The 25507-nt window shown below is 45.6% G+C and overlaps 1 protein-coding gene across 1 annotated transcript in view; it reads right to left on the bottom strand.

Moving 5' to 3' along the window:
* Positions 1-545: 545 nt before the first annotated feature.
* Positions 546-25507, bottom strand: part of LOC135544632 (AP-3 complex subunit beta-1-like) — a 61265-nt gene continuing 36303 nt past the window's right edge. Inside the window, exons 23-27 of the mRNA XM_064972389.1 lie at positions 19434-19662; positions 16279-16363; positions 15826-15923; positions 14780-14918; positions 546-1480 (exon numbers count right to left, since the gene is read on the bottom strand). Of these exons, the coding sequence (XP_064828461.1) occupies positions 1327-1480; positions 14780-14918; positions 15826-15923; positions 16279-16363; positions 19434-19662 (705 nt within the window). The 3' untranslated portion in view covers positions 546-1326. The remainder of the gene's footprint in view (positions 1481-14779; positions 14919-15825; positions 15924-16278; positions 16364-19433; positions 19663-25507) is intronic.

The following is a 25507-nucleotide window of genomic DNA, read 5'->3' as shown; positions in this document are numbered from 1 at the left end:
CCCACAAACCACTGCACAATCCCAAAACACAGCCAGTAACACTGCACCCTAATCCAACCCACAGACAAACCACTGCACAATACCAAACACAGCCAGTAACACTGCACCCTAATCCAACCCACAGACAAACCACTGCACAATCCCAAAACACAGCCAGTAACACTGCACCCTAATCCAACCCACTGCACAATCCCAAAACACAGCCAGTAACACTGCACCCTAATCCAACCCACAGACAAACCACTGCACAATCCCAAAACACAGCCAGTAACACTGCAACCCACTGCACAATCCCAACCCAGTAACAGACCTAATCCAACCCACTGCACAATCCCAAAACACAGCCAGTAACACTGCACCCTAATCCAACCCACTGCACAATCCCAAGACACAGCCAGTAACACTGCACTCAAAGCACCGCAACCCAACACACATACACACTCTATAAAGTAACCCTACACACGAACACACTGCACCACAACTCTACACACCAACCCAAAGCACATGCACCGCCATCAAGAATCAAGAGACAAAAACACTGTTCCTTCACTTAACCATTTTAATTCACTCAGTTCTTTTCACCAATAGTGATACAGACCTCAATGATTGATGAACACATTTTTGGTTCCCTAAAAAAACACAAAAACACATGGCTTTCTTCATTTATAAAAGGCACTTCACAGGCGTTGCTCATTTGGAAACAACAGTAGGGTTTGGAATGGATGAGGCACAGTAACAGTGGGAGTTGTTTTATATTGTCACACCAGATAGGTGGGGTGAAATGTATTGTTTTACAGGGTCAGCCATAGTTGTAAGGCGCCCTAGGAGCAAATCAGGGTTAAGGGCACATCAAATATTTTTCACCTTGTTGGCTTGGGGTATGACAACCCGCGGCCTTTTGGTTAGTAGCCAAACGTTCTAACCGCTAGGCTACCTTCAGCTAAAAAGAAAAGCACTCTCTTGTTTATATCAATGTCATACACTATATAGCATCATGGTAGTTCATTTGTCTTGGCTTATGGCTCTTGAAACGCTTCAGGAGGTTTCAAATTCCAATAACAGTATTTAAATAAAGCTATAAGGAATCTAGGAGTGCTTTTCTCTAAGCAATAACAGAAAAAAAAACAGTTTCTGGAGCCGTTCTGAGATCTCCTTGCCTGCATGTAAGTGGGTATGTGTGTGACAGAATGCAAGAGAGGAAGAAAATGAGAGATCGGGAGAGAGAAAGACATTGGTCATGTGTGTTTTTGGATGAATGAGTTGGAGATGTCATCATGGCAGCGGTATTTCTCTCTGTGTGTTGGAGGACTGGGGCTAGGGGGCGCTCTAGGCCCGGGCCAGGGCACGTTTCAGGTCGCGGAGCAGCATGGGGCCCATGACACTCTTCTCTGTGTTGATGGTGATCAGAGCTGCAGACTCCCCCCTCAGCTCCACCGTCACCAGCACCACAGCTCCACTACTGGCCGTCTTACCAGCAAACCTACAGGAACAGGAGATCGGAGACTGGGTTACAACACGGACTGGATAAAGGGTTACAGGAATGAGTAGATACAGGGTAACAGGACTGACTGGATACAAGAGAGAGAATTACTGAACACACATTTAGTCTAATCTGGGGCTAGTACTCCAAGTTCAGGGACCAAAGTAAAGGCTGAATAGCTGACCTATAACTAAACTGTATGAAATTACAAATCAATGTGGGTGCCAGCTGCCTATGCACACCGAGCCCAACATAAATCTTCAACTAAGAAACATTCCAAAACATGACAAATCCTGCAATTACACAGCATTAGTAAGGTGAGTGAGTGAGTGGGAGAAGAGAGAGGAGAGAGAGTCTATTATCCAGCTAACTAAAAAGCCATTAGGGAAGAGACACACCATTCTGTCAATCAAACACATTCACCCCTTCTTTCCCCAGTGAGAGTGTGGGGAATCTGAGACCAGAGTGTGGGCCCCTGAGGAACAGCCCCCACCCCTCCTTTCCCCTGGGAGAATTCTCAGCAGCCCAGTTTCCTAGGACACCAGCCCCGCAGACAGGGGACCAAAATAGGGTGCACATGGTGCCCATTGAGGGTGCTAACAAGAGCCAAGCAGGGGCCCTGACCCGGGGTGACCCAGCCCCTATTTAGGGTGACAGGCCTGGGCTGAGCCCCCTCTCCCCTGTTCCCTCTGGTCCTCTGGAGCCCCACGTGGCTGACAGGCTGACACCACCCAGCCATCTGCCTCCGTTTAGCACTACATCCCTGGGACAAAGACCCCCTGCGTGCCCCTGGTTAGGCCTCACAAATAACCGTTCTTAGGACTGACAACCAGCCCACAAAGACCCTCCTTCAGGCCTGATAATACCCCAGTAAAGAGCAGAAGAGAGAGGAGCCCCTCACAGCAGATCGAGCTGGAGCGGAGCCTGTAGGCAGGACCAGGGGTCACCAGCTGTCACCGTCTCCGGGTACAGATAAACGGCACGACCACCAATTAACACACACTGTGGCACGCACACACGCACACAGTAGTGTGTCTGGCTGTGCCTCTGGGGAGCGGCTAAATTACCATCAACAGAAGAGAGGGAGTTTATCAGGCAGCTCTCACAGTCCTCTCAGACTTAATTAAAATATTAGCCACTTCAACAGGATACACACTCCACTGAAAACACCACTAATCCCTCGCCCCTCACCCATCTTGCCCTCCCTCCACTCTTCCCTTATTGTTAAATATGAAGTATTAGCCCAAAAGTGTGATGTAAGTTCAGCAGTTGTATAGGCCTCAATATTTAATTTTGCCAACGTTGTTATTTAGCACAGGACATCACAAGTAACTGCACAAACTAGTGTTTTTAAAAAGTCCTAACTAGCCAATGTGTTCTGTGCTTTAGCCTCTTTCCATGCCAGCAGCCTGAGTGTGTGTGTGTGTGTGTGTGGTCCCTGTGGCTTTGTTAATGGGTTTAGGATATAAATCTATCATTAACACTAACACTGCCCCGAGGCTGCTCTTTGAGGCTGCTCTTTGAGGCAGCTCTCGCTCTCTGGAGACACTGGTTGGAACACTGCTGGATTTGTCACTGGATGGTGTGTACTTCTAAGAGAGTTTGGTTTGTGTGTGTGTTCTCTCTGTACAGGTCAGTTTGGTAGTGGCGGACAATTACTTGATCCATTAGTTCTGTGCTGAAGGCCTCAGGGCAGGATGCTGCCTGGTTCTGATTTCTCACACACACACACGACTAGAGGAGAAAAATCATAACGGGGCACACACAGTGGAGAGCCGAGGAGCATCCATTTACAAACCAGACGTGACCCAACTCTTTACACACACACACAGCGATCAGCGGGGGTGATGGTGGTCTAAACCAGGTCATTGGTATGCCCGTGCTCTCTTCAGGCAGGCGTGTGTGGGGCTAAACACTGGATTAATTGCAGCGTATAAAAAGAAAATCATAACCCCTGGACTTAGAGGGGAGATTGGCATCGATCGCCAGGCTGCCGCTAAGCATCACTCTCCAATTATCTGTGTTTCTCAGTGGAAAGAGCCTCACCCTGTTGCCATCTGCCTCCCCTGCACCTCCATCCCTCCCTCCCTCCATTCTCCTCCACCATGCAAACACTAAGTGGGCTTCACCTTTACATTCAACCTTAGGCTGGGTCCGGAAGAACAACGTTCAGTCTGCCACCCACCACAACCAACTGGCTCGGAGATAGTTCACAATTATGCCTGGTTGGGTTTATATAGAGCTTTTCCAGGTGCTCAAAGCGCTTTGCATTTTGTGGATATATTCAACTTCACAAGGACAGATGTGTTAACTAATGCAGAGCTGGGGTTGGGGAGAGAGAGTACTCACACATACATTGTTATTGGTTATGTTCATAAATAACCATTGCTACCACTGTTTTTAGGAGTTCACAGCAAAGCTGTGAATACCCATTGTTATTTTCTTTACACGGTCCAGTAACTAATTTGGCACACAGAGAGTAGAGGCCATAAGCAATTTGGTCAAAAAGAATGGCACCGATTGGCCTACAGGGGGCGCTGTTATAACAAGCCTCACTTAAACCCTCCTATCCGTCACATCGTTTGACCTCAACCTAAAACTTTGTATGTTGGAGTCTTTCCTCATGCTGAACGAACTTGCCTCAAGGACCCAAAAGGTCTTCCAGGATAGATTTTCCTCCATCTTGGACATTTTTGAAAACATTTGGGAAAATGTCTCATGAACCATAAGTCCAAATAACACAAATTTGGTATGTAGGCCCGTGGTATGTCTCTTAACTTCGAGATAAGCTAAGGTATTGATTATTGATCAACCAGGAAATCTGATTTCACATTTCCATTGAAATCCTTTGTAAATCCCCTAAACAATGTTCTATCAACTTGAAACTTAAGGTCATCAATACATTATTATGATGAACCATACGTTTGGCAATGATAGCTTTAAAAACAATGAAGGAAACTGAACAATTCACTGTTTAGACTATGTAAGGTTAATGCTTAAAATAATCCTAAAAACATTTTACTCATTGACAAAGTCAGATTCAATCCAAATGTGGTATTTTGACTCATCACAACTCATTCAAAGACGACACCAGCAGATGCATATTAGCCATATGCAAAAATGTGCTTAAATATACAAAAATCCATATTCTCATGAACCATAGGTCCAAAATGACAGCAAAATTGTCTTAGTTTGAGAAAAGTTAAGGGATTGGTCAAGATGGCCGAATTACTGACAGTTAATTCATCCACTCCACATCAACTTGAAACTTATCATCACTATAATGAACCACACCGAATTTGCTATTGACATAAGACAAAGAAACTATTAACGACTCATTCTTTGCATCTGTAAAGCTAATGCTCAAAATCATCTTCTCATGAACCACATCAGATTCAGTCCAGATTTTGGATTTCGAGACTCATTTCATTAGTCTTTAAAAGGGAGACTTAGGGATTTGGCAGTGAGGCCCTTTATCTACTTCCCCAGAGTCAGATGAACTTGTGGATGCCATCTCTATCTCTCTGTGTCTAGTATAAAAAGGGAAGTTCGAGGCGGTTTCGCGAGCCGATGCTAACTAGCATTAGCGCAATGACGACGTCTACGGGTATCTGCTAGCCTGCAGATGCCCATAGACATGCTAGCAGATACACTACATGACCAGAAGTATGGGGACACCTGCTTGAAACTCTCATTCCAAAATCATGGGCATTCAAATCAAATGCATTTATAAAAGCCCTTTTAACATCAGCAGATGCCAAAGTTCTATAGGTTGAAACCTAGAGAGGAACCAGGCTCCGAGGGGTGGAGATAGCACATGGCCATTAAGGCTAGATTAAACATCTTCAAGAACAAACATTCATAGAAGACCAGCAGGGTCATTCAGAGGTCAAGACAGGAGGTGCGAAAGGTAGCACGTCCAATGAACAGGTCAGGGACAAGGTAGCACGTCCAATGAACAGGTCAGGGACAAGGTAGCACGTCCAATGAACAGGTCAGGGACAAGGTAGCACGTCCAATGAACAGGTCAGGGACAAGGTAGCACGTCCAATGAACAGGTCAGGGACAAGGTAGCACGTCCAATGAACAGGTCAGGGACAAGGTAGCACATCCAATGAACAGCTCAGGGACAAGGTAGCACGTCCAATGAACAGGTCAGGGACAAGGTAGCACGTCCAATGAACAGGTCAGGGACAAGGTAGCACGTCCAATGAACAGGTCAGGGTTCCATAGCCAGAGTCAATATGAAGTTGGTCACCCCTTTGTCACTATAATAGCATCCACTCTTCTGGGAAGACTTTCCACTAGCTATTGGAGAATTGCTGCGGGGACTTGCTTCCATTCAGCCACAAGAGCATTAGTGAGGTTGGGCACAGATGTAGGAAGATTAGGCCTGGCTCGCAGTCGGCATTCCAATTCATCCCAAAGGTGTTTGATGGGGTCAGGGCTCTTTGCAGGCCTGTCAAGTTCTTTCACACGGTTTGTACCTCATTGTGCACGGGGGCATTGTCATGCTGAAACAGGAAAGGGCCTTCCCCAAACTGTTGCCACAAAGTTGTAAGCACAGCATCGTCTAGAATGTGATGGTATGCTGTAGTGTTAAGATTCCCCTTCACTGGAACTAAGGGGCCCGAACCATGAAAAACAGCCCCAGACGCTTGGCATTACGCCTTGTGATCTTCGGCTTGTGTGCGGCTGCTTGGCCATGGAAACCCATTTCATGAAGCTCCCGACAAACAGATCTTGTGCCGATTTTGCTTCCAGAGGCAGTTTGGAACTTGGTAGTGAGTGTTGCAACTGAGGACAGACGATTTTTAACGCGCTACGCGCTTCAGCGGTCCCGTTCTGGGAGCTTGTCTGGCCTACCACTTCGCAGCTGAACCGTTGTTGCTCCTACACGTTTCCATTTCACAATAACAGCACATACAGTTGGCCGGGGCAGCCCTAGCAGGGCAGAAATTTGACAAACTGACTTGTTGGAAAGGTGGCATCCTATAATGGTGCCATGTTGAAAGTCACTGAGCTCTTCAGTTTGGCCATTCTGTTACCAATTGTCTACGGAGATCGCATGGCTGTATGATAAATTGTATACACCTATCAGCAACGGGTGTGATTGAAATAAACTAATCCACTAATTTGAAGGAGTGTCCACATACTTTTGTCTATATAGTCTACCCATAGCGCAATGACTGGAAGTCTAACACTAGTTAGCAATTGCTCTAGTTACCAACTTCCTTCAAACTGCACGCATAGACATAAAAAAACGGTATCCATCCTCATTGCCAAAATCCCATAGTAACCCTTAATGGTTTAGATTTTTATTTTTTTCATGCGGCATTGAAATATGGCCTGTACCTATAGATTTCGTATATAGACTCAATGTCAAATTAATTCAATCATTAGTTGCCGCATTTAAAAAACGGCCACGCAACACCAGACCAGGGCTATAAGAACTGAACCAACGGACATGGGGCCATGAAATTTGGTACGTAAACATCCTTAGAAGCTGTGCGACTATAAAAAAAGTCTCCGCAACCTTAGATTGGCAACAGTGACATAATATATTCACACCCTATAAGAATTGAACCATAATGTGTGCGATTCCTTGTCGCCTCTGGACAAATTGCCTTGAGGAATTCTGGAGAGTCCCAATTGCCTTAACTAAAGGGTGTGTACACTTGTTGTGTATTTCAATTTGCACAATACAATTCCTAAACCAAATACACGCCGTAACACAGGTGACTACATGATGGACATGCTCAAATGCACAAGGAGTCAAGAACAAAAGAGTTAAAAGAAGAATTCTAAAAGCACATTCAAAACATATTTGGTACGTAGATTTGAATGGATCTCGAAAGAGTTTATTTGATTAAAGTCCCATAATTCAAAGATGACCGCAATACAGTGGCTTTGGAAAGTATTCAGAAACATTTTTCCACTGTTACAGCCTTATTCTATAATGGATTAAATAGTCCCCCCCAATCAATCAATCTACACACAATTCCTCATAATGACATTTTTCAAATGTTAAATAAATAAAAAAATAAAATAAAAATAAATAATATATATATAAAAAACCTAAAAAAAAACTGATATAACACTTACGTAAGTATTCACACCCTTTACTCAGTAGTTTGTCGAAGCACCTTTGGCAGCGATTACAGCCTTGAGTCTTCTTGGGTATGACGCTACAAGCTTGGCACACCTGTATTTGGGGAGTTTCTCCCATTATTCTCTGCAGATCCCCTCGAGCTCTGTCAGGTTGGATGGGGAGCGTCGCTGCACAGCTTTTTTCAGATCTCTCCAAAGATGTTCAATCGGGTTCAATAGGGGACATTGAGGCTTGTCCCGATGCCACTCCTGCGTTGTCTTGCCTGTGTGCTTAGGGTCGATGTTCTGTTGGAAGGTGAATCTTCGATCCAGTCTGAGATCCTGAGCAGGTTTTCTCTGTACTTTGCTCCATTCAGCTTTCCCTCAACCCTGACTCGTGCCCCAGTCCCTGCTACTGAAAAACAGCCCCACAGCATGATGTTGCCACCACCATGCTTCACCGTATGGAACCTGGTGCCAGGTTTCCTCCAGACGTGAAGCTTGGCGTTAAGGCCAAAGAGTTCAATCTTGGTTTCTTCAGACCAGAAAAATCTTGTTTCGCATGGTCTGAGTCCGTAGGTGCCTTTTGGCAAACTCCAAGCGGGCCGTCATGTGCCTTTTCCTGAGGAGTGGCTTCGGATTGGCCAATCTACCATAAAGGCCTGATTGGTGGAGTGCTCCAGAGATAGTTGTCCTTCTGGAAGGTTCTTCCATCTCCACAGAGGAACTATGGAGCTCTGTCAGAATGACCATCGGGTTCTTGGTCACTGACCAAGGCCCTTCTCCCCTGATTTCTCAGTTTGTCTGGGCAGCCAGCTCTAGGAAGAGTCTTGGTGGTCCCAAACCTATTCCAATTAAGAATGGAGGCCACCATGTTCTTGAGGACCTTCAAGGCTGCAGAAATTTTTTGGTACCCTTCCCCAGATCCGTGCCGACACAATCCTGTCTCGGAGCTCTACAGACAATTCCTTCAACCTCATGGCTTGGTTTTTGCTCTGACAACTGTGGGACCTGTGCCTTTCCAAATCATGTCTAATCAATTGAATTCACCACAGGTGGACTCCAATAAAGTTGTAGAAACATCAAAGATGATCAATGGAAACAGGAGGCACCTGAGCGCATTTTCAAGGCTCATACCAAAGGGTCTGAATACTTATGTAAATAAGGTATTTCAGTATAAAAAAAAAAAATAATACATTCGCAAAAATTATTTAGTCAATTTTAGAATAAGGTTGTAAAGTAACAATTTGGAAAGGGGTAAGGGGTCTGAATATTTTCCGAATGCACTGTATACCAATACAGAAAATATTTCACAAATCTTAACCAAGACCATTCGTCAAATTTACCCCAGAATTAGTACATAGTCGCAACACTTTAAGAACGATTACCTGCGTCATCAGACCAAACTTAACTGGCATCATCCTTGTGGTATTGAGAGATAAACACTGTAATGCTTCCACTGGTTGCACATTAAGGACGATAGTTCCTACATGATCGTGCCTGCTTTGTTATCCAAATTATATTTGTTTTCCCCTTTGTCATCCTGTGAACCCCGTTCATTGCAGCTCACAGCTATACTTATTTGGTTGCACATTCAGCAATAAAGTTCAAACCCAACACAAATTGGAAGCCGCAGAATATTCAAGCTAATATTATTACGCCAGGAAAGTTCTTTAGACTGCAAATTGTTGGTATTATCAAATAATAGTTATGATTATTTAAATAATGGAATAACATATTGAACATCCTCATTCATTTCATTTAATAGGACAAAACGCTTATTTGTATTTAACTTCGTATATCAGTCATCCCCAAATGGAAACCAAAAAACTGGATATATGAATCGATTATATTGAAGCAAAGCGAAAACATAGCTTACAATTCCAAAGGTGCACTTTTAAAAATGAAGGTCTCTAACCAACCAAAGCATACAAATACAATCAAATTTGCTTTCAAACTGAGTGAAAAATAGAGCAGATTTATTCTATTCCTCCTGTTTAGACACAAACAAGAACAGCTTTTTCTACATTTGCTTCTCTGCTTGATTTATTGCCAGCCTCCTTTCCAGCAATCAATTGGTCTGTGTTGAAGTGGTGGTTAGGGTTTCCTCGGTTACAACAGGGCTGCACCCTGCTGGTGATTAACGGGACTACATGTCTGAGAGGTAGATGTGTGTGTGTGTGTGTGTGGTGTCTCAACACACCAAAGAACCTGAGATATGCAGTAAAGCACCACAAAATAATATAAAATGGTATCACATGATATATTTTCAGTTCATTATTTCTAAACCTTGACCCCCAGGCATGGATGTGCTGGTGCCCAGGCCAGAGAGGCCTGTCCCTGGGGAGAGGTGGTGAGGAGAGGGGGTCCTAGTGGAGGTCACCTCCATCATAGTAATATTAATGCAAAGTGACCTCCTCAATGAGCTCTCAGCATGTGTATCCACTCATATTGATCCCTCTCATTCCTACTGTGTGTGTTTGTAAGCATTAGTCTGTGGGTCTGTGTCTGTGAACACTAGTAGTTGTGCAGCATCAACATAACCCCACCTATGAGATACAACCTTCCATTTGGGATTTTCAGATCTGAAGGAAACCGTAGATGGCTCCATCTAACCTTACAGTATATACCTGACCCTTCAGCTCTGCAGACACAGAAGTGGAGGCTCTTCGGTTGGCTTTGGTGGTATCCAGATTGTCATATTGTCATTCCATCCTCCTCTCATACAGGAATTTATGGTATTACCGGCATAGCACACAAGGGGGCGCTAGAAACGCTAGAAAATCCCATTAGGACTAACAGAATGCTATCCAAATCAGCACACGAATAGCAAAATCAGATGCTGTTAGATAAAGAATTTGAAAAGCTCATAAAGTTATGCAAGCATAGCTGGTAGCTACAAAATAAAATGTTTGGTGAGTGTGGGCATTTACAAGAAAAAGTGAACAAGAGAAATTCTGCAAATGAACAAAGTAGTGATGCATGCTTTTCTGAAGGAAGGGCAACATGTGTACACAGAGAACAGAGGAGAAAAAAACAACAACCTCTAGTTGGAAGCACAGGGGAAAAAATGACAACCTAAACAGAGCTCTTTGACTTCTGGCAGAAAACCATACGATATCTGATGGCAAATATTTAGTAGTGACTTGCATACAAGTGGAACTTCATCATCTCATGTGTGCTGCACAACAGAGACTTGCCGATAGAGCTTCAAGTTCCTCGGCGTACACATTAGAGGTCGATCGACTACGATTTTTCAACGCCAATACTGATTATTGGAGGACCAAAGAAAGCAGATACCGATTAAATAAAAAAATAAAAAAAGCCAATTTTTTAATGACGACAATTACAACAATACTGAATGAACACTTATTTTAACTTAAGATAATACATCAATAAAAATCAATTTAACCTCAAATAAATAATGAAACATGTTCAATTTGGTTTAAATAATGCAAAAACAAAGTGTTGGAGAAGTAAAAGTGCAATATGTGCCATGTAAAAAAGCAAACGTTTGAGTTCCTTGCTCAGAACATGAACATATGAAAGTTGGTGGTTCCTTTTAACATGAGACTTCAATATTCCAAGGTAAGAGGTTTTAGGTTGTAGTTAATATAGTATTCATAGGACTATTTCTCTCTACCATTTGTATTTCATGTACCTTTGACTATTGGATGTTCTTATAGGCACTATAGTATTGCCAGTGTAACAGTATAGCTTCCGTCTCTCTCCTTGCCCCTACCTGGGCTCGAACTAGGAACACATCGTCAACAGCCACACTCGAAGCAGCGCTACCCATCGCTCCACAAAAGCCGCGGCCCTTGCAGAGCAAGGGGAACAACCACTCCAAGTCTCAGAGCGAGTGATGTTTGAAACGCTTTTAGCACACACCCCGCTAACTAGCTAGCCATTTCACATCGGTTACACCAGCCATTAGGCTGATAGGCTTGAAGTCAAACAGCACTGTGCTTGCGAAGAGCTGCTGACAAAAACGCACAAAAGTGCTGTTTGAATGAATGCTTACAAGCCTGCTGCTGTCTACCATCACTCAGTCAGACTGCTCTATCAAATCATAGACTTAATTATAACATAATAACACACAGAAATATGAGTCTTTGGTCATTAATATGGTCAAATCCGGAAACTATCATCTCGAAAACAAAATGTTTATTCTTTCAGTGAAATACGGAACCCAAAAATACCGATTTCCGATTGTTATCAAAATTTGAAAATCGGCCATTCCAATTAATCAGTCGACCTCTAGTACACATCACTGACAAACTAAAATGGTCCACTCAGAAGGCGCAAAAGCGCCTCTTCAACCTCAGAAGGCTGAATATATTTGTCTTGGCACCTAAAATCCTCAATCTTACAGATGCACAATTGAGAGCATCCCGTCGAGCTGTATCACTGCCTGGTATGGCAACTGCACTGCCCGAAGCCGCAGGGCTCTCCAGAGGGTGGTGCGGACTGCCCAACGCGTCACCGGGGGCAAACTATCTGCCCTCCAGGATACCGACAGCCCCCGATGTCACAGGAATGCCAATAAGATCATCAAGGACAACAACCACCCGAGCCACTGCCTGTTCACCCCACTATCATCCAGAAGACGATGTCAGTGCAGGTGCATCAAAACTGGGACCGAGAGACTGAAAAACAGCATCTATCTCAAGGCCCTCAGACTGTTAAACAGCCATCACTAACACATTCGAAGCAGCTGCCCTATATACAGTTGAAGTCGGAAGTTTACATACAATTTAGCCAAATACATTTAAACTCACTTTTTCACAATCCCTGATTTTTAATCCTAGTAAAAAAATCCCTGTTTTAGGTCAGTTAGGATTACCACTTTATTTTAATGAAATGGTAGAATAATAGTAGAGCATGATTTACTTCAGCTTTTATTTATATCACATTCCCAGTGGGTCAGAAGTTTACATACACTCAAATTAGTATTTGGTAGCACTGGCTTTAAATTGTTTAACTTGGGTCAAATGTTTTGGGTAGCCTTCCACAAGCTTCCCACAATAAGTTGGGTGAATCTTAGCCCATTCCTCCTGACAGAGCTGGTGTAACTGAGTCAGGTTTGTAGGCCTCCTTGCTCGTACACACTTTTTCAGATCTGCCCACAAATGTTCTATAGGATTGAGGTCAGGGCTTTGTGATGGCCACTCCAATACATTGACTTTGTTGTCCTTAAAGCCATTTTCCACAACTTTGGAAGTATGCTTGGGGTCATTGTCCATTTGGAAGACCCATTTGCGACCAAGCTTTAACTTCCTGACTGATGTCTTGAGAAGTTGCTTCAATATATCCACATCATTTTCCGCCTCATGATGCCATCTATTTTGTGAAGTGCACAAGTTCCTCCTGCAGCAAAGCACCCCCACGCCTCACGGTTGGGATGGTGTTCTTCAGCTTGCAAGCCTCCCCCTTTTTCCTCCAAACATAATGATGGTCATTATCAGGGTTCAAGTCTGGGCTCTGGATTGGCCACTCAAGGACATTGAGACTTTTCATCAAGGTTCTCTTTGTACTTTGCTCCGGTCAGCTTTCCCTCAATCCCGACTAGTCTCCCAGCTTGCTCAGTTTAGCCGGGCGGCTAGCTCTAGGAAGAGTTATGGTGGTTCCAAACTTCTTCCATATAAGAATGATGGAGGCCACTGTGTTCTTGGGCAAATTCAAATGCTGCAGAAATGTTTTGGTACCCTTCCCTAATACGGTCTCTCGGAGCTCTCCAGACAATTTCTTCGACCTCATGGCTTGGTTTTTGCTCTGACATGCACCGTCAACTGTGGGACCTTTCTATAGACAGGTGTGCCTTTCCAAATCAAGTCCATTAAATTGAATTTAACAGATGGACTCCCAAGTTGTAGAAACGTCGATGATAAATGGAAACACCTGAGCTCAATTTCAAGTCTCATAGCAAAGGATCTGAATACTTAATAAGGTATTGCTGTTTTAAATGTTTTTTTTACTCCTTTTTCATGATATCCAATTGGTAGTTATAGTCTTGTCCGTACTGGAGTTGCAGTGATGGGACTCGGGAGAGGCGAAGGTCGAGAGCCGTGCGTCCTCCGAAACACAACCCTGCCAAGCCGCACTGCTTCTTGAGACACTGCTCGCTTAACCCGAAAGCAAGCCACACCAACATTTTTAAAGGTTATGCATGCCAACATATTAACCAAGAATTAAGAGTTGGCAAAGTGGTTATGTCAGGTGAAAATGATACAAAACGGTTTACCATCGCAACATTTGGATGTACATTCACAATCAAGCTGGCGATGCCTCATCGGGATTGGTTATTCCCCATCATTTGCAACAATGTCAATTAGCACCATAGACTATTTCGATCAGAGGAAGAAGCATATAGATGCTCCTTGTATCTTTGGTTGTCACCTTTCCATTGCGATACCTCAAACAGTCGTGATGACCAGCTGTCTTGTCTTAAAAAAAACACAAAAAAAAAGGTTAACAGGAATTCCTAGGAACTTTTGAGACCCTTTGTGGATACAGGCCCAGGTCATCATTGTGAGACCAGAAGAGAGCGTGTCATCATTAAGGGACGGTGAGGAGAGTGCAGCTTCCTCACCAGTCGTCAGCCAGCCAGGAGACAGAGATTGATAGTCCAGAGTCATTTGTCCTATTGGTTATTCTAAATGAAGTATGGGGTTATTGGAGGCAGGCCTCTCCCACCGGCTAACATTGATTTCCACTGATTCTCCCCCTCCCAGCTCACTGTAACCTTGTGCTGGTGTCTCCCATTATCTCCCTCCCACTCTCCCTCACCTTTTCTACCTCCCTCTATTTTTCCATCCCCTTCTCTTCTTTTTCTTCCTCTCTCGCGTGCTCTTATTCATCCTCTCCCGCATTCCCCTCCCCGTTACTCATCCTCTCGCTCAAACAGAAAGAGACGGGGGAGACAAAGGAAAGGAGGGAGAGAGACGGACATCCAGGATAGAGAGAGACAGGGAGGTAAAGATAGAGTGAAAGAGGGACAGAGTGGGAGACAGAGGGAAAGATAAAAGGAGAGACAGGAAGAGGGACAGAGAGGAAGTGAAAGAGACATAAGGAAACAGAGCGAGAGAAAGAGCCAGAGGGAGGGGTAATTATCCGTCAGGTGTGTGGGTGTGCGTGACGGAGGAGGAAGCTCATTAGCACACCATGTGTACACCAATTACACAACAAGCCTTCACACGCACATCTCACCTGTGGATGTTGTCTTGACCGGATGGAACCACTCCCAGGTTGGCCACGGTTGCCACCTGTCTGCTGATTGGTTGGCGGGTCGTGTTCTCTGCTGCCATGGTGATGGTTGCCGAGCTCTCGTTCATGCCCAGCAGTTTCCCTGATTGGGTGAGAAACAGAAACAAGTGAAATGATGCACTCGCATCACATCGAGGAGGTTGCGCTGCAGGTGCGCGGAAGAAGAATCCTCACTAACTAACTGTTCACAACACACACAGCAAGTCTGATTGTGACAAACGACAGGAAATGAACCTAGTTCTGAAGAGCTTTACTGTGAAGGAGACGAAGAAAGAAAGTGCACTTTTGGACCACACAAGAGCTCCCAACACTCCAGAAAGAGCATTTAATGAGGACTGGGGGAGGGAGGGATGGAGTTTAGAGTGAGTGGGGTGGTGGGGGCACAAGTTAGCCAAGGGAAAATCCCCATTCAGGTCGAAATAACAACAAATCTGTTTCTAAAGACCACCTGAAGAGAAGTAAAGTGGTTTGGTTGAAATAATCATCTTTAAAAAGCGAAGGGCGGGTTAATTCTAGCTGTTCGGTCTCCTATCCTCTTCCCTCTGATTGCTATGAGGAGGAGAGGCCAGAATAGGACTATAGTGAATGAAGATTCATTAATGAATTAGCAAGACGAGGAAGGCATTTAGCAGGCACTTAAGAGTGCTGCATTCTCTCAATGCCTCTCATATCCACAGGAGAGTGAGGTCTGTGTTTGTAAAAGATATTCAACCACTCTTGGGAGGCGAATCAAAGTAGAATGTTTCTTATTGATTCAATTGATAGAAAGCCTCCATAGAAAGCAGTCCAGTCATTATTGGCCCCACTTACGAAGCCATTCCCTACACACTACATATGTTGCTGCTTGAACTAAGGCACACATCTTTCACAGTGACTAATCCTAAAATGGTCACGGCGACGATAATGCAGCTAATGTTCTGTCTGACTGTGTAAGATAATGATCCGGATATTTATTTATTTTGGGGGGTTAACAGCGTTTGATAACCTACCTTGCTCCTTGAGGAAGTCCTGTTCGGTCATGGTGGCGGGTAGGAAGAGTTCTCCTACGGCAGGTTGGATGGACACACTGAACTGGTCCTCCTTCGTACTGATGGACAAACAGGACAGACCAACAAGCCCCTCGTTGAAATTAGTGGTGTGTGTGTGTGTGTGTGTACAGCTGCGTGCGTGTTTGACGTTTTCTCCATCTCCGTTGTGATTGTCATGCAAAACACACTGGGCGATTGGCATTTTAGGAAAGATTGATTTGCTCGGTCCCAAACAGGTTCTCTGATCAACCTATTGATCAGCGAGCAGAGCAGAGACATGGATAAGAGAAGAGAAGAAAATGAGGAGAGGTTCCTTCTACAGCTGGAACAAAAGCAGGATCGGAAAAAGGAAGAAGAGGCTATAGCTGTTTCAGCCTCACAGTCTAAAAACGACTCGACGCCAGAGTATCTTACCACAGCTGGAAGTTGGCTGCTTGTGTAGAGTCGTTGAAGTCGATGCCCACAGACACAGTCACCGAGGCCTCTGGCAGCAGACACTCTGAGAACGGAGAGAAGGAAGGAGAGGAGTGAGTGACAAGGGCAGAGGAGGAAGAGGCAGAGGACAAAGAGAGGGAAAGGGAGAGGTCATTAGAGTGGAACAGACAGGCATGCAGACGCCACTTGTGTTTTCTACTTCACAAAGCAAGGCCACCGCGTGTGACAAATCCATCCTTCAATCTCATCCTCCACAACGAGACGAAAGACAGAACACAAGAAATGAAGGAGTAGCATATTTCCAAAACAACAGGGTTGTCACAGAGAATGTCAGGGTCTAAAGAGGAGAGCGAGAAATAGTGAAAGAGGGGGGGAGATGGATATGTATAAAGGAGGAAGAGAGATTGGGGGGGAGACATGAAGCAGAGAGAGAAAGACATGAAAGAGAGAGAGAGAGAGAGATCTGAGAGACCGAGGGGTGGGAGAAAGAGGGAGTCATAGGCCAAGAGGAGAGAGAAGGATCCTCCACGGTCTCCTGAGCAACCAAGTGTTTCTCTGTGTCTCTGCGGAGCGGAACTCTGTCACACAGAGGAGAGGACCCTGGACACCAGAGCCATCATACACTCTTTCTCTCCACTCTTCTCAAAGCTGCTTTCTATCCCTCCATCACCATCTTCCCATTTGTCTCACTCGCTCCCTCTCCATAGACAGATCTATTTCTAACACATTGTGGGCTATGCTGCTGTAGGAATAGCCAAGCGCTTGTCTGTAACATGTCTTTATGTGGTTAAATACACTGTGGAGTAAAGTAAGGTATTCTGTCTGCATTCACTTTCTCCTGCTCAATATGAAAAGCAACTCCACGCACACCCTCACTCTAAGCTCAATCGATCCCAATTACCCAGTGTTTGGCTGCCGGAGTTCCTTCAATGCCCAATCAATCCACAGCCAATTGATGCTTTTAACGCGCTTGAGCGCACACCTTTTCATCTTGGCCCCCCTTTCTTTTGTTTTTCTTTAATGTCTGGGCTCAGAGGGATGTGTGTGTGTGTGATGAATGAAGACACACTATATAGACAAAACTGTATAGACACCCCTTCAAATTAGTGGATTTGTCTATTTTAGCCACACCCGTTGCTGCTGACAGGTGTATAAAATTGTGCACAGACATGCAATCTCCATAGACAAACATTGGCAGTAGAATGACCTCACTGAAGAGCTCAGTGACTTTCAACGTGGTACCGTCATAATACGCCACTATTCCAACACTCACTACCGAGTTCCAAACTGCCTCTGGAAGCAACGTCAGCACAAGAGCTGTTCGTCGGGAGCTTCATGAAACGGGTTTCCATGGCCGAGCAGCCACACACAAGCATAAGATCACCAGGCACAACGCCAAGCATCGGCTGGAGTGGTGTAAAGCTCACCGCCATTTCGCTATGGAGCAGTGGAAACGTGTTCTCTGTGATGAATCACGCTTCACCATCTGGCAATCTGACGGACGGATCTGGGTTTGGCGGATGCCAGGAGAACACCACCTTCAAGAATGCACGGTTCCAATAAATAAAAAATGGCTTGAGGCTGTTTCTCATGGTTCAGGCCCCTTAGTTCCATTGACGGGAAATCTTAACGCTACAGCATACAATGACATTCTATACGATTCTGTGCTGCCAACCTTGTGGCAACTGTTTTGGGAAGTCCATTTCCTGTTTCAGCATGACAATGCCCCCGTGCACAAAGAGAGGTCCATACACTGAAGCGCTGACCTCAACCCCATCAAACACATTTGGATGAATCGGTACTCCGACTGTGAGGCAGGCCTAATCGCCCAACATCAGTGCCCGACCTCACTAATGCTCGTGGCTGAATGGAAGCAAGTCCCCACAGCAATGTTCCAACATCTAGTGGAAAGTCTTCCCAGAAGAGTGGAGGCTGTTATAGCAGCAAAGGGGGGACCAACTCCATATTAATGCCATTGATTTTGGAATATGTTCGACAAGCAGGTATCCACATGCACTACATGACAAAAAGGATCTAGCCCACCTACAGTATTGAAGCAGTGTATAATGTTAATCTAGCCCACCTACAGTATTGAAGCAGTGTATGTTATCTAGCCCACCTACAGTATTATAGCAGTGTATTATGTTATCTAGCCCACCTACAGTATTGAAGCAGTGTATTATGTTATCTAGCCCACCTACAGTATTGAAGCAGTGTATTATGTTATCTAGCCCACCTACAGTATTATAGCAGTGTATTATGTTATCTAGCCCACCTACAGTATTATAGCAGTGTATAATGTTATCTAGCCCACCTACAGTATTGAAGCAGTGTATAATGTTATCTAGCCCACCTACAGTATTGAAGCAGTGTATAATGTTATCTAGCCCACCTACAGTATTATAGCAGTGCATTATGTTATCTAGCCCACCTACAGTATTGAAGCAGTGCATAATGTTATCTAGCCCACCTACAGTATTATAGCAGTGTATAATGTTATCTAGCCCACCTACAGTATTATAGCAGTGTATAATGTTATCTAGCCCACCTACAGTATTATAGCAGTGTATAATGTTATCTAGCCCACCTACAGTATTGAAGCAGTGTATAATGTTATCTAGCCCACCTACAGTATTGAAGCAGTGTATAATGTTATCTAGCCCACCTACAGTATTGAAGCAGTGTATAATGTTATCTAGCCCACCTACAGTATTGAAGCAGTGTATAATGTTATCTAGCCCACCTACAGTATTGAAGCAGTGTATAATGTTATCTAGCCCACCTACAGTATTGAAGCAGTGTATAATGTTATCTAGCCCACCTACAGTATTATAGCAGTGTATAATGTTATCTAGCCCACCTACAGTATTGAAGCAGTGTATAATGTTATCTAGCCCACCTACAGTATTGAAGCAGTGTATAATGTTATCTAGCCCACCTACAGTATTGAAGCAGTGTATTATGTTATCTAGCCCACCTACAGTATTGAAGCAGTGTATTATGTTATCTAGCCCACCTACAGTATTATAGCAGTGTATAATGTTATCTAGCCCACCTACAGTATTATAAGCAGTGTATTATGTTATCTAACCCACCTACAGTATTGAAGCAGTGCATTATGTTCTCTAACCCACCTATAGTATTGAAGCAGTGCATGTCGAGTCCTGTGGGGCCCCTGTCTCCGATGTGGATCTGTTCCAGAGGGTGGTCTGTGGTGTTGGTCAGGCTGATCTGGACTGAGACCATGGTGGGCTGGTAGAGACAGGGCTGTCTGGGGAACTGGTACTGGGCTGACAGACCTTTACCGGTCATACGGTGCAGCAGGTCATGGCTCTTCTCGGGGACAAACGCCGGGCCGCTCACCTGGAGGAGGAGGGAGGCACAGGAAAGAGAGCAGGGGGTGAGGATACAGAGAGAAAACAGAGAGAGCGAGACAGGCACTTGCTTTGAGACAAAACCGTGTAACTGCTCACCGGGACCACAGACAAGAGGACAGGCACTATGAAGAAGGTATGATCTTAACAAAAGTTTGGTTGATAACTCACCGACATGGTCTTTGTAGAAGGTACACATACAAATATATATTTACTCTTTTCATTTGCTGGTCGACAGCGTAGGCCCAGCACTCAATATGTATTCACCATCTACAATTCAGTGGTTATGCTCTTCGATTTTAATTTGACCGCAAAAGAACTGAGGGTTTTGTTGACAACTTAAGCCTCGCTCTGTTCATTAAAACACAACCTTTCTCCCCTGAAAAGGGCCCATTCCACTGTTGTAGAAAAGCCCCATATAAACCCACTGTTATTACGGGTATTATTCCCCAATCAGGCAGACTAGTAGTGAGTGGGCCTGATGGCAGGCTGAAGGCCTGCTCAGGCTTAATGAATGGGAACAGTAGAGACCTGCCATTCAACTCTCCATTAAACAGAGCTTTTACCTTTTCACCGGCAGAAAAGGGAATTACCATAGCACAGAAAGGCAGGACAAAACACCATGCCAGGAGGAGAAGAAACTTGAGAGACATTCTTGGGTTTAAGTGGAGTGGTTTTCCTTGTCCTTTGGAGTGTTTTGCTTGTTCTGTATTACCCCGTTCCCTGCATTAGCATGGTCCCGCTCTTACTCTGTTCCTTTCATTCTTTTTCCCGGTGAATAAACCGGCTCGACGCGACTCTTTCTCTCTCGACTCGTCCGTTTGACAGTGGCGTCGGCCTCCTCTCGAATCAAGAAGACCAACCCTACATTAGCATTGTACATGGACGTGCACCTAGGCCGACGTGTTGCAGTACAAGTCATCTACGTCACAGACGAAGACGGGCGCAACAACAATTAAAAGCTCCGTGCCAAAACAAATAAACCTAAGTGGTTTCGTAACACTTTGCGTAGGCACAAAACGACCCTGCATTGCAATGTCGCCATCAACAACGGTTACAAAATCAAAAAGCTACTTTCCAATGGAGGGTTGAAAAGTAGCATTTCGTAACATTGATGTGTAACCACTCATGTCGCAGCCACGTGCGAATAGGGGAGCAAAACTGCTGCTTTGTGGCTCAATCCTCATGAGCAGTAAAAGGCCGCCCTGTTGACACTCAGCCCAGCCATGCAGTAGAAACACAACTGTCAAACTATCAGGACGCGAAACAAACGCACAGCTGTTTCGGCGAGGCGTTGGCTAGCGGAGTAGAACACTTGACAAGAAAAGAGGAGAGAGTCGCACAGTCGGAGCTCAGATACAATCATTTTACAACTAACGTTGCGACAGCCAAGCTGCCTTCAGAGTATAAAGACGGCGTGGCTGTCGAAACTAAATATCAGGACTATCGTGGCTATATATACACACTAACTAGGCTATAGAACGCCCATAACTCCAGCAACTTAACATGAACCTCCCCGCCTCTGTCAGACAGACACACGGATATCAACCGCGTTAATGATTAAGTAAAGTGACAGAACACTAAAACGAGTAGTTAACGCCCAAATCCCACCGTTACACCTGCGGCTGCTGGTGCCACGCCTTCACCTCGACAAGCTGAGAGAGAGCGAGGAAGTGAGGGGGGGGAGAAGGGGAGAGCGAGGAAGTGAGGGGGGAGAAGGGGAGAGCGAGGAAGTGAGTGGGGGGGAGAAGGGGAGAGCGAGGAAGTGAGGGGGGAGAAGGGGAGAGCGAGGAAGTGAGGGGGAAGGGATAAAAAGGAAGTGAGGGGAAGTGATGGAGAGAGCTCGAGAGGGGGGGGGATAAAAAGGTGAGAAATATCACAATGCAACCGTCAAGTGTCAACAAGCAAGATAAAACGGGCCCAAGACAAACAAACGTGTGAAAGGAGGGGGCGAATATAACTCCTCAGTTCTGAAATGGGAATACACACACAAACCCTGTTTTGAGAGGTGTCAGAAACGCGTTGTTTGACAGGAGATAGGAGGTGGGCGGATCAGACGAAAGGAGAGAAGAGATGTGTGTGAAACATTCTCAGGACTGTCATGGCGTGTGAGTGTGGAGAATCAGGTTTGAAATGCAACTGGTGCTGAACTGGAAGTCAAAAGTGCAGTCTCCGTCCCGGGTCCCTAACTGACTCTGCGTTCAATGACACTGCTTACTTTAGTAAACAGAAACAGGCTTATCACAGCCAAAGGGTCTTAATACAGGCTCTAGTGGTTAGACCGTTGGGCCAGTAACTGAAAGGTTGCTAGATCGAATCCCAGAGCTGACAAGGTAGAAATCAGTCATTCTGCCCCTGAACAAGGCAGTTAACCCACTGTTCCCCGGGTAGGCAGTCACTGTAAATAAGAATTTGTTCTTAGCCGACTTGCCTTGTTAAATAAAACAAAAACAGTAGAAGAGGTGGTAATCTTCATACGACGACACAGTAGAAGAGGTGGTAATCTTCATACGACGACACAGTAGAAGAGGTGGTAATCTTCACGACGACACAGAAGAAGAGGTGGTAATCTTCATACGACACAGTAGAAGAGGTGGTAACACAGTAGAAGAGGTGGTAATCTTCATACGACGACACAGTAGAAGAGGTGGTAATCTTCATACGACGACACAGTAGAAGAGGTGGTAATCTTCATACGACGACACAGTAGAAGAGGTGGTAATCTTCATACGACGACACAGAAGGTTCTCAAACCTCTGGTAACAGCCTTGACGTGACGTTTCTGTGTTGCGTAACACTCAGACATCCTGGACACCGACAGGGAGGGGGGGGGGGTCAAACAAACATTTGCCGGCGCGGCGCCCTCCTCACACTCGCCCGTCACGCCAACGAGGGGAATTTATGGGGCCACTTTTGTCCGTGTCAGAGCAGTCGCTGTCGATAAAGCTGGCCGTAACGTCTGCCACCTCGTCACAAAGCAGATTTACCTTCCTGACAAGCACATCCTCCAACCCGCGCTCAAGGTCCTGTCTAACACAACGCGAGAAGAGGGAGGGATGCAGGATAGGACAGGGCTTTAAAGCGCTTATCATCACCAATTTCACACAACGGACAGTGACGGCTTAACGCACACAAACCCCCCCCTTGTCTCCCGCCACCGGAGGCATCCCCCGGACCCAAAGTGTAAATAACAGCAGGCTAGGGATGTAACCTTGACTCCACACACACAGTGTCGCTCTTTTTGTCTCTCCTGGACTTGAGGGAAGCTGACAATGGGGGGAGGAAGTTGATTGAGAGGCTTTATTAGGTCTGAACTTAAAGGATGCTACTGTGATGGATGATACACACACGCCAGTCACCTTCAGAGCCCGGATACACACACACACACACACACAGCGTTCACTCCCTCCCAGCATCCTCTCTGGTAAATGACCTGAAAATCCCGCTGACAAATTCAAAAAGGGGCTAACCGTAACCGGCGTCTGGCGAGCATGTGGACGCATCAGATGTCCAATTTAAAGAGAAAGAGTGCGTGTTCGGAGATGTATGAGGACGTATTGAAAATCCATTTCTGCTTTTGTGACACTGGCGGCTTGTTACTTCCGAAAGAGGATTTCATCACGTTGTGAGATTGTGCGACGGAGAGAGACAGAGAGAAAGAGGTGTAAGGGACGTGTGGCTGATTGTAATTGCCCCCCCCCCACCAGTCAGGACAATTAATTGAGTCAGCCTATCAGAAGACCTTGACTAGAAGGAGTCAACTAGATGTCACTACAGTCACCTACAACCATATTAAACCAACAAGAGTTAGTTAGCCCAAAGCACATTGAGAGAGGTTAGCGCATCTGGGGTAAATCCTCACCGAATGGGATTTTATTTTAAGTGACTCACCTGGTTACTTTCAAACCAGGATAGTTACGGCACAGTACACCAGTTCAATTGAAGCCTTTACATCAGGGACTTGATTCAGAGACAGACAACCGACACACTCACCCAGCCACATCCCATAAAAACCAACCGGTTGCATATTGCACTATTTCCTACAGGGCATTTAAACCTCTTTATACCCCGCCAGTGTGTGAGTGAGTGAGTGAGTGAGAGAGAGAGGCAGGTAGGGTGTGTGTGTGTGTGCGTTAGAGAGAGGCAGGTAGGGTGTGTGTGTGTGTGTGTGTGTGTTAGAGAGAGAGAGAGAGGGAGAGTGGCAGGTAGGGTGTGTGTGTGTGTGTGTTAGAGAGAGAGAGAGGGAGAGTGGCAGGTAGGGTGTGGGTGTGTGTGTGTGTGTGTGTGTTAGAGAGAGGCAGGTAGGGGTGTGTGGAGGGCAGGGCTGCTATATTCCAGCCTTTCCCGGCCCACTGCTGATTCATAATTAGACCTTAACCCATCGCGCCCACACCGGAGGAGGTCAGAGAGGGGAGACGGGGGAGGAGAGGCCGTCTGATGGGCACCAAATGAACAAATTATGATGGCCCCCTCCAGGTGTGATGGGGTCAAACGGCCCGCGCCCTGCTGCTGACAGTTCAATTTCCCCCCAACGCAGCCCCATTCGCCCAATGCTAATTATGAATGAAAAGTTATCAGCCTTAGTCAACCCCCCCACACACACACACACACACACACACACACACAGGGTGCGTGGCAGGGTGGGTTGGTTTAAAAGGCATTTGAGAGATCCTCTAATGTCAAAATGTTATTAGAGAGAGGGAGCATGACAGAAAAAAGAGAGAAAGGGGAGAGAGACAAAGGGCAAAAGAGGGGGGAGAGGAGAGAGGACGAGAGCGAGAGGGAGGGGGGTCAGGGACGGTGACCAGGGTTAATGTAAATATCTTTGATAACCAGGCAGTAATTCTCTAAAAAAGGGCCGAAGCGCTCAGCTGAGACACACACCGCTTCTGCGGGCGGATTGGTGAGATATAGAAAAGACACAAGGGTAAGTGTGTGAGAAAGAGCGAGATAGTGAGTGAGTGGGTGACACTGCTCGTGTGTGTGTGTCTGTACGTTTTTGAAAGTAAGTAGCAATAGAGGGTTTTGAGATGATTTACCCCCCAGTCCATGAATCCTGATGGCCATCATGTATGTATGCATAGGATTGACTCTCAAATCAGACGCTGATGTGAAAACAGCACCCTGTTTAATCTGCAATTCTATTCTCCATTACTGCCCGGGCTTTCACCTTTCAGTACACACACACCACTCTGCATACAGACAGGCCTGGGAAGGGCTGTCAATCACACACACACGCACGCACACACACACGCCTTGGACGAGTGATGACAGAACAATTCAAAAAAGGACAAAGACTGGCTACATGAGGGAACTTATTTGTAGCTAAGATAAGGAAAGTAAATGGGACTTTCACGGGTCCGTACGGCGACGTTATGGGGACATATTGGCTCTCTAATGGATTAGCCGATTGGTTGGTCACGCACGGTCCTCAGCTAAACTAGCGCGAGGCCAACGCGCGCACATAAATCTCAAACCAAAAGACAGACAGAGTTGTTACACTAGGGAGAAAGGTCAAGCGTCACGCACAGACACGCTGTGCAGGGACGACAGGGAAAGAGCAACAGAGAGAGGTGGAAAGAGAGACGGATGGACGGAGTTTGGCATTGGAGCAGTGAACAGGCACTGCACCTGGATGAGAGGGAGGGATAGGGAGGAGGAGAGTACTAAATATGTTCAGGGAGAAGAAGAAGAAAAAAAAAGTCAGTAGCCAACCTCAGGAGGAGATATCTCAGCCCCCGGAGAGACCCGACTCATTCAGGAGACACACTACTGGATGCTGTCTCTCTCTCTACGCTCTGTCAACCAGACACACACACACAAGACCCAGTGGA

This window comes from Oncorhynchus masou, chromosome 8, assembly GCF_036934945.1.
Source record: "Oncorhynchus masou masou isolate Uvic2021 chromosome 8, UVic_Omas_1.1, whole genome shotgun sequence".
In the NCBI taxonomy this organism is placed as follows: Eukaryota; Metazoa; Chordata; class Actinopteri; order Salmoniformes; family Salmonidae; genus Oncorhynchus; species Oncorhynchus masou.
The sequence above is the reverse complement of the archived record's forward strand: the minus strand, read 5'-3'. Positions and strand labels throughout refer to the sequence as shown.